This window comes from Nestor notabilis, unplaced genomic scaffold (genome assembly GCF_000696875.1).
Source record: "Nestor notabilis isolate BGI_N333 unplaced genomic scaffold, ASM69687v1 scaffold12961, whole genome shotgun sequence".
Classification (NCBI taxonomy): Eukaryota; Metazoa; Chordata; class Aves; order Psittaciformes; family Psittacidae; genus Nestor; species Nestor notabilis.
In genome coordinates, this window is record NW_009915214.1 from 4,404 (window position 1) to 14,924 (window position 10,521).

At 39.7% G+C, this 10,521-nt stretch overlaps 1 protein-coding gene across 1 annotated transcript; it reads right to left on the bottom strand.

Annotated features, from left to right (window-relative positions):
- Window positions 1-1,072: 1,072 nt before the first annotated feature.
- Window positions 1,073-9,265, bottom strand: TAF5 (TAF5 RNA polymerase II, TATA box binding protein (TBP)-associated factor, 100kDa; the record flags this gene model as incomplete). Its single annotated transcript, XM_010024024.1, has 10 exons — window positions 1,073-1,523; window positions 2,070-2,247; window positions 2,399-2,576; window positions 3,465-3,629; window positions 4,635-4,764; window positions 5,701-5,821; window positions 6,305-6,440; window positions 6,900-7,063; window positions 7,715-8,030; window positions 9,025-9,265. Coding segments are annotated over 10 exons (1,847 nt in total), but the record flags the coding sequence as incomplete, so codon positions are not given.
- Window positions 9,266-10,521: the final 1,256 nt, after the last annotated feature.

Here is a 10,521-nt window from a genome sequence, read left to right on the forward strand (position 1 = left end):
GTCAAGTCTTGTTTTTATTTTCACTGGAGAGCCAGCAGATTGTTCAAGTGTCCCAGCCCTTACTGGAAAGTAATGAGGAACACAAAGCAGGTTTCCCTCTCTATAGCTTGTAAGAGATATAAAAAAAACCCAAAACCCAAAACAAACCTATAACCACACCAGACTGGGCCTGTCCTTTGGTGGTGGTGGTTTTCTGTCAAAGACAAGAAGTATACTTCCCAATGTCTTGCATGTTTTCATCTTTCTTAGCAATAAATCACTGAGCTTTACTGGTTGTCCAGGAGGTCGTCCTGGGTTACAGTTTTTGTGGGTGGAAGTTGTCACTTCAGCAGATGAGCTGGCCCTTCAAAAAACAAACTGATAATACACTTAAGACTGATTAATCCTTTTACTCTACAACGTTTTGATTTCTTGGCTAGTTTTGCATTTTGATATATTAAACCTTATGCAGAAATGACAACGGTTGTTAAAGTTGGTTTAGATCCAATACAATGTAAAAGGGTGTAAGTCCACTTTTTTAATAATGGGTATTTCAGTTACGCCTCAGTCCCCACCCACCCCTTTTTTCTTTTTCAGACCATAAAGTGTGAAAGTAAAGTAAGTTCACATTGCACTTCTGGTTGCTTGTCACACAGCACTGGCTACCTCTGAAAACAGAGTAACAAAATCTGTGTTTCTGATACCTCAAAAGAGTACAGGAGTTTGAAATCTTCTCAGGACTTAGTACTCGGATGCACAAACCCCATACATGTCACTTAGATGCAGTTCCCCACAAGCCTCTGCCTGCAGGACCTACTCTTCCAATGCCCTGTTTGTTGCTGGGATATTCTCACCATACCTGTTGCCCAGCCCAGGCTATAGTGAATTAAACTACATTCTTCGTTCCTGAAACTGAACAGTTTTCGCTTGTGTTTGAGATAGATTAAACATCTGCTAACCATAAATTAAGTGCTTTAAAAAAAAACAATTGAGAACACATACCGAGGCTGTTACTTTCTCCAAGTTTCAGCAGAGCTCAATACCATCTCTGAGATGAGACAGCCATTTTCATATACATGTATACATATATATTTATCAAAAGCACCATGTACAATTCCTTCTTTTACAGCCATGATGTCTTGTCAATCTCCAGCATTTTCAAACTGTAGATAAATATGAAATAGCAGAACTGAGAAACACTGCTTGCATTAGTTTACATAGTTCTGTTTCTAGTGGGATCCACCTGTACAAGACATTCCTCCTCGTCTCACATCCTGAGGTCACGAATGCAGTGACTTGGCACAGTCAGTCTTGCAGCTTCCCAATTCACTGTGAACTGTAGGCTCCTGCAGCCAGCAGCAAGTTTCTGCGTGTAAAATGGAGGTGTATAACTGGGGTTGATTTGGTCATGTATGTACCTAGTAACAAGTCCTGTGAGTTTTCAGGCAAGTTTATATGTCCAGTGGCTGTAGTAAAGTCATCGGTTTCTAAATCCTCAAATGCCTTCACAGCATCCCACAGGCGAACTGTATTATCCATTGAACCTAAAACCAAAAATGAGCAACGGTTTGAAGTCTTTTGTTGATAAAAAAGGTATATCAAAAAAGTGGGGAGCAAGTTAACTAAAATTGAAGCTCAAAACCAGGTTCTCTCATAACTGTAGACTTATGCCTTCAGCCTGCAAGGAAACAGACTTTCGCAAGCCTGTAACGTTCTGAATGCATACATAAAGGTTACCAGGATTTCAGCTTTTCTGTAATCTCATCTGAGTGCCCTGGGGTTAAAGCACAAAGAACACTTGGGTTTGGATTAGGTAACCTAGCAGGACCCTTCTGTGGGTTACATGCCAATTTCAGCAGATCTTTGATTCTAAGTCACGTAATAACAGTTTGTTTGATATAGGGAAGACAGCAGAATTTTGCAGGGGCCATATTTTACAGTGCAGTGAAGAACTTGCCTTGTACCAGCAGTTTTAAGTTGCTGGTTTTGCTAAGCAAGTGATTCTACTTTGTCTTTCTTAATTTAAGGAGACATTCCTCTTCGGATGTATGGAACACTACAGAAACTTCACTGTTTCCAGTGAATTTTACCTGATGCTAAAATCTCTCCATCTCTACTGAATCTGAGCGCGTAGACGGTGTCGGTGTGCCCTTTTAATTCTCCAACCATCAAGCCATGTCCAATATCCCACAGCAGAACTCTTCCATCTGTTGCTCCAGTAGCCAGGAATCGTCCATTAGGAGAAAATGCTAGTGAATGAATTGGTCCCTAGAACAGACATTTGAGGGGGAACAACATGAAAGCTAATTAAATCTAGTCATATTCAGTCAGTCAAGCCATAGGCATTCTGAACACTACTCTTCAGAATCTCATCACAGAAGTAAAACCACTTCCACACTGTGAGTGATAATGCCTTTACCTTATGTCCCGTGAATATTCTGACACAATTCCCATTCAAAACATCCCAGAGCCGTATTGTCCTGTCTGCTGAGCCTGTGGCAATATAGTTGGAGTTTGGATGGAATCGGGTACACGTCACATCAGCAAGATGACCAGCAAATATCCGTAAAGGCTGGTAGTGATCTGTTGCCCAAAGACTGAAAAGAAATGCTTTTATTAGTAAGAACCCTGATGAAGTTCAGTATCTGTACCTCTTGGGGCGGGTGTAGAGAGCCACAGAAACGATCAGAGGGATGGAAGACAGGCTGAGAGAGTTGGAGTTGTTCAGCCTGGAGAAGAGAAGGCTCTGGGGAGACCTTACTGAAGCCTTTCGGTACATGAAGGGGGCTTATAAAAAAGATGGGGACAAACTTTTATCAGGGCCTGTTGCAGTAAGACAAGGGGTAATGGTTTAAAACTGAAAGAGACTAAGAATAGTTACAAGGAGAAAATTTTTACAGTGAGGATGGTGAAACACTGAAAGAGATTGTCCAGAGAAATGGTAGATGCCCCATCCCTCAAAACATTCAAGGTCAGATTGGTCAGGGCTCTGAGCAGCCTGGTCTAGTTGAAGATGGCCCTCCCCACTGCAGGGAGGTTGGACTAGATGACCTTTAAAGGTCCCTTCCAACCCAAACTATTCTATGATTCTATGATCTGTTGCACAATGAGGCATAAAAAGAAGTAATTATGCAGTGGTTTCTTACTGGCCAGTTTACTGAATTAGTATGATTTGTTTTGGAAAAGTATACTTTTCCAAAGGGAGAAATAAAGAATATTCTGTCAAGTTGTTAAACAAACTGGAAGAGAATACTTCTAATCAGATGGTCACATAAGAGGAACACCATCTTTATAGTTGTCAGATAATCTGATATGTGTTGAAAAAACAACCTACATTAAAACATTTGTTCAGTATTTTAATTAACATGAAAAAAAAAGTATTTGCAGTGTGAGGGCAGGCTAGAGTATATCAGCAGCTAATCACTTTCAGGGTTAATCCACCACAAACCACCCCAGGCAAGTAAAAAAGCAACCCAGTTTCTTACCGAGCCACTCTGTCATGTCCCCCTGACACAAAGTAATAACCATAAGGAGAGAACTGTGTATCCCATACTGGGTAGTTGTGTCCTTTATATCCCACCAGACATGTGAATGTTTGGAGACTCCACAATCTGACAGTGCCATCCTCAGAACAGGACAAGAGATAGTTCCTGGCAGAGGAGAAAGTATAGCATATTACATATCAGACTTGCACACGGACTGTATAACCTCTGCAAGGACACTGTGAGATGTCTATGTCCCCTGAGCCGCATCTGTTTACCATGTCACATATAAATCAGCATTTCGATGGGGTAAGAAACAATAACTGATTGAAGCAAAAAAGAGAGACAATTGGATGTTGATGACACAGCAATGCTTATGGGAAAACAAACCAAAAAACCCACACAGACAAACCAATAAAACCCCAACAGACAGAGCTGTGCTTTACTCAGGAATTCCAGTTATATGAAAAAAAAATTACTAGTAAACTGCTATGCTATGTTACTTAAAAGAAATTAAAATCTTTTAATGTCACTCCAAACAAAATTTCAGGATTCCCTGAAAGAGAATTCATATAATGAATTTCCAGACATGTTCCACACAAACTTCTCAGCTGTGTTTCTGTAATGTTTCCTGACTAGACACATGCAAAAGCAAAACTTCAGACATTTAAACTTCCTTTCTACTGTCCAGACATTCATGATTACATAACGGTTTTAAATCTCTTATTTTAAAGATACTATTCCCTAAATTTTGAAATTAAGTCCGTAGAACATGAGAAACTTGACGAAGTGCAATGATATGCTACTCAGTCTGGTTTTATGTTTTGCAATCTGGTAAGTGAAATCACTGCTGCAGTTGTTCTTCTCTATAATTCAGTTAGTCAAAGCCCAGCTTAAACAGTCTGCAAACAAGATGGTCTATTTTGCCATCTAAATCCTAAACCTCACAAAAGGTGTTGGCATCCTCGGCTCCAGTTGATTTCAGCAATAGTTGACAGTGCCCAATACCCTGAGCACAATGAACACTTACACTCACACGGTTTCTTACAAGCTGCATAAACAAAAATTGCTTTAACTATCCGGAGAAAGCCACATTAAGAACATGTTTGCATTCAGTAGCATACAATTAAAATTCAAGGCAAGCAAACTAGTTAGCTTGTAAACTTCTTTTACCTATCAGGACTGAAGCTGGTGCCATAGACAGGTCCACTGTGACCATATAAAATCTTCAACTCACTTGCTGTTTTCTCATCCATGATCCTCTCCAAGACATCGTCTGATTCTTTGTCAATGAGACTAAGGTCTGCAATATATCAAAGTTCATGTGTCACAGTAACTTTCAGAAGTCCAAAGATAAATGCCATGAACAGAAAACAAATAATATTCTCTCTAAAAGTACCTGGGAATTGGTAAGTTTGAAATATACAATGGTATTTGAAATATGTTTTACTACTGTAAAAGGTGAAAATACTACTCTATATAAAATATAGATAATAATCACTCTAAGTCTTCACTAAGCTAACATAAATTAATCCTGACGTGCGTTGGTTTTCGTACATACATTGTTCAGCCTCCAAACACAATAACATCTTCTTTATAGAGATGCCAACTTTTCATGCCTTTTCCCAGGATGTTAATAGACTACAAATGTGCTTTACAGACATGTTTTGACAGCTGCACACTACATGCAAAATAACTTTTAGTCTGTGAGGCTACTATTTGCTGAGCATCATGACCACATCTCAGGTAAACATCAAGGTTAAGAAATGTCTGTGTGGTATCTAGCTTCAACCACAACATATTCATAAACAGCAGAATTAAAGCAGCCTGAATTTGTGTAGGTTTTGAGCTACAGAACATTCTCCTCCATCCTTCTCAGAGTTCTCTCTTATCATTTCCCCCGAAGTACCTCTGGTCTCTCCCCTAGATCACCTAAACCCTACTGTCTACTACACCCTGTAGCTGCCATCCAGTTCAGAAGCAAGATGGCTGGTTCCAAACTGTGTACGCTGACCACCACACAGAAGGTGTACACAACCAGACTTCACATTCCTTTACAGATGTTCTAATGGTAGTATAGAAGATGTGATCATATATACCTGTGCACGTAGTTTCTTCAAAGTCAAAATATCTAACTGCTGAAGACAACAATCCTGCCATAGACATCTTTCTCTGTTCATGCAAAACACAGCTGTCACAAGTAATGCATGCTCATACTAAGTGTTAGTGTATTAATTACCTGCTGCTGTTTTCACACTACGCAGCTTTTTTGGAGTGACGGACCACACTCTGACAGTAGAGTCAGCAAAGCCTCCAACAATCATGCTAGAATCATCTGTAATATCCACTGCAGTCAGACCCTAAACACAAAACATCCTTTTATATTGTTTGTATCTTTCATGATGTATTTCAAATATTACAAAATCCTAAGTACTAATAAGAAAACTAATTTTACCTATCTACAAAAATAAGAAGGGACTATTTTAGGATAGACATAAACGTGTAAATTCTTGTGCCATTAAAATTAAAACTATGTGAATGAAGTAGAGCTAATAGTGACAAAACAGTGCTATTATCCAGCATTCTGGTGCAAAGCATCTTCTGCATGCTGCAGAATACAGAGCCTCACAGGAAAAATGAAAGCAGGAATTATGGTAAAATCAGAGCAAAACCAAGGAACATGGAAATTATATAGCAGTATTTTGGAACATCAACTTTACAGCACTTATTCCGAATACTCCAATAACCCTTGCCAATGCTGCCAAGTCTTCTTTCTTTATGAAGAGCGATATCTGAAATTTTTATTCCCTTTTCTCAATTGCCTAAACTCTTCTTTTACCAACCTGGTAAGCATTAAGAAATGTGTAGAAACAGATGGAGGGCAGGCACTCTGGGCCAAGACGCACACGCCGTGCAGCTTCCTTCATATTCATGACTTTATCCAGCTTGTCAGAGTCTTTCAGTTCAGGCAGAGGAATTCTACAAGCACACATTTTTACAAACTAAAAGCACCTTCCACACTGTTAATCAAAACACAGAAAGCTAAACCCTTGCATGCAACCCTACAGCTCAATATACAAATACAAAACAAGAATTAGAATAAATTGAAGACCAGGTAGATTAACTGATGCGAGAAACAGCAGGTAGCTTTAAGACTTCCAAAGAGACAGTGGAACAAGATAAACAATTAAGTATGATCTGAAAAGATTAGTGGATAACAGAGTAAAATATTATTAAGGGAAATTCAGATTGACTTGAAGGGCAAAGACAGAGGGTTATATGCTAAGCTTTCCATTACCTCCCTTAGAAGTCTTAAGGCTAAAGCTGTGTACAGCTGAAATAGCCAAAATGCTAAAAATGTCATGTGAACAACAATGTAGGTTTGGCATGACATGATTGGATTTAACAAGACTTTTCTACACATCGTTCCCTTGGTACCTGTTTTGGGGAGGAGCATTAGGGTCCTGTTTTTTACTTTTTGACCCTACACTATCTTTTTTAGGTTTTTTCTTCTTTGGCTTTCCCTCCTCATTTTCTCCTTCTTCATCTTCATCATCCAAAGGCACATCAAACTCCGGTTCTTTCAATAAGCCAAAGAAAACCTGGAAGCCAATAAAACACATGAGACAAACCAGTAATTGCTTTTCTTACTGAAAACTATTTTTTTTTAATGGAAACTTTTCAATGTAATAATCCAAGCAAAACAGCTGCTACTTTAAAACTATGTTTAATATTAGTGCATACATTACAGGCTAGCCCATAACAAATGTAGTACACAGTCTGCTGTTTTACTCAGCAACTGATCTGGACAACTCTAAGTTCTCCCACCACCTCTTCACACTTCCTTAAAGCAGAATCCCTACATCTTATGCAATCTATGTGTATAGTACTGTAGTACTATGCTCTCAAGATCTACACAAATAGACCTTGCAGTAACAACTGGCAGTAAGAATTACATTTGTTATACAAAAGATGAAGCCAAATAGCCAGGTATCCATTTGAAAACCAGAGAGTAATCTATGAGTTAGTTCAAGTTTAGTTCAGCGGGCTGAATACAAGGTTGTCTCTCAAAACAGTTTAACAGTTTCTTCTAAAGTGACACATCTTGTTGATACTGCCAACAAGTATCTGTACAGTTCTCTTCCTTCTGTTCATGCTGTTATTAAGATCTCAAACGACAGTTGTCAGTTTGCACCATGGTAAAAGCTAGGGAAAATTGTTCAGTTCTAAGTGCAACAATTTTTGCCTCCTACCTTTGCTTTATTAGCCTCTCGTTTTGCCTCCCCAGCCAAGCTTCCAACCATAGCATCTATCTGTTGTTTACTGCGAGGCATTCCATCAAAGATATCAATGTAAAGATGCTCCTGAACAATGTTCCAGATCTGATTGTTCTGCTTTTCCTGAAGATGCCTCTTCAAGAGTTGGTAAGAGTCACGGGAAATGCGCAGCACAAACTTGCTTGTTCGGAAATCCAGCATGGTCTCGTTACCTTTCATATGTTCTTTTTTGGTTAAACTGGACAACACACGCAGGTCATCCTGGTAATAGCACTCCTGATCCCCATGAAATCTATTGAAACAATTTAAGATTTATTACAAAAACATTATCTCCCAAGTGCACACTTAGATTACTTTAACATAAAACATGTATGTAACGACCTATTGGAAGCTACCGACTACGAGATTATTTTCTGCCAAAATAAACTGCATCCTGGGGAAGACACACAGGTGGCTTACTGGATACAGTAAGAGCATTCAACAGTTAAAAAACAAGAGCGGGAAAACACACAAATGGAACCTCACAATTTCATATGTCCAAAGGGTTCTCACCTGAAGTAAACAGTTATACTGACATGTTTATTTAGAGAAATGAAACCTTAATTTGTGGCATCATAAAGTACAGGGCATTTTTTATTATGCAAGACTACTTCAGTGTATTTGTATCTAATTCATTATACGAATACGCACATTTTACACTGTGTTTTTCTCACTCTCCACTTGCATTACCTAATAGCTAATATACGTCTAGAGTTTTCCATTTTTACTCAAACCATGTCACAAAAATAGCTGTGGCAAGGAATATTTTAACTATTTACAGCACCATTTTTGCTGACCATACTAGAGGGAGACAGTTATCTATTCAGATTGAAATATTTCAGAATTGGTCTGAATCCAGAAAACAACCTAAATTTAATTTTCTTCTCAAATGATAAAGCAGTGAACCACAGTAAAAGCACGGAAAATTACAGATTAGCCACAAATTACTTCCATTAATCTCATTTGAAGAATTTCAATATACCTGTTATGGCATTAGCAATACATATAGCATACATTACTCTGGCACCTCAGTAAAATTTTCCAGTGCTAAAAAATGACCCCACACAAAAAAAACTCTTCATTGAAACTTTTTCAGCAAGGAGCCCATCAGCTCACCACAAAGACGGTTCAAAGTCTGCCCATGGACAGTTCAAAAGCATGAAGTTTGCACATCTTTCTAAGACAGAAGATTGGAAAAGGATTTAAGAACAGTTACTGTAATCCATGGCACCGTTACTTCAGATTACCTTTCAAAAAAAGACTTAGCTTCACTCTCGTGTTGATTGTAGACCAATTCCAAGTACATGTGCACAAAGAGAGGATAAAATAGCTGAGACAATTCCGCTCGATGACAGTCCAGAGAACACTCAATGAAGTGTTTTAATCCACTGTAGTATTCCTCATACAGAGTCGGGTCACCCTGTTGATTGTAGGCAGACAATACTGCACTCACATCTGGCTGATCTTCCACAACAACACTTCCTCCAACTGCAAAAGCATTAGCATATAACAAGAGCTTATAAAACAGCCTGAAAGAGCTAGCTTGTATACAGTGGCTAACAACTCCACTGGTAAGGTGAGGCGCTCAGTGCAAAACATGACACTAAGTCTTGTGCTTGTTCAGCACTAAGTTTAAATGATATAAGTGAGAGGATGGTAACACATTATAGTCCAGCAGCCAATCTCATGGCACCTTTAGCCATTTTTTGTGCTTTCCCTGCCAACTGTTGCCTGTAAAGTATTTAACATAGTGCCTAATTCAGCCAAGATCATAAGTGTAAAGGAAGAAGCCACTAACATCACGAAAAAGGCTATAAACTCTCAAAACGAGGAATGGGATCTTTCTAAGGCTGTAAGATATACCCACTATAACTATTTTGCTTCCAGTAAACAAGCAAATTAAGTTCACTGAGTGAATAATTCACCAAGACTACTACACAACCATTACAGGGCAGTGGCTTCTTATCATTTGCTAATGCTCCAAGAGCTCTGTTCTCCATAGCAGTCCTTAAAACATTTTCACTGTTTTGTCTTCTATATAAAAACAACCTTATCAGGTGATAGGAGGAACAAGCTGACTTTATACTATACATTCACTGGAACTTGGATATATCAGTTCCTGAAATTTCATGATATTATTCCATAAATGTGCCACACCGCATACCTTGATTACAAATAGTTAAGACTCCAATTATCCAAAGGACATCTCAAATACCCACCAACTCGATCCAGAAATGTTTGAAGTCTCCTCTTCAAGTACCCTATGGCACTTTCTTCAAAATATAGCCTGTACACCAGGTTCTGTTCTCACCCCTGCAGCCACATCTTGGACCATCACATCTAACTACAGAGGAAGCCTTCAGCCACCTGCTGAAGATGGGATCCCCCCCCGAGATAGGGCACAAAGATAAGCAGAAGCAGCTCTCATTTCGGCAGTGCTCCCTGCAAACATGACGGATAACCCAATCCTTGGTCCCTTGCTTCAGTGGGGCATCCCCAGGAGCCCCCGATCTCTTCCCGAGTTGTATGGGGAAATGACACACCCGGGGTCCCCTCAGAAAGCTGGGGCAGACTCTCGCCTCCGATCCTAGTGAAGGCCACCCGACGGGAAGCACGACCTGACACTGGCCCTCGTGCCCCAGCACCACGGAGAACCCCCAAGGCTGCGAGAGGCACAAGGGTCCCCGAGTCCCCGGGGGTACCGGCAGAAGGGGCGGCCTCCCGCTCCGGTCAGCGACCCCATA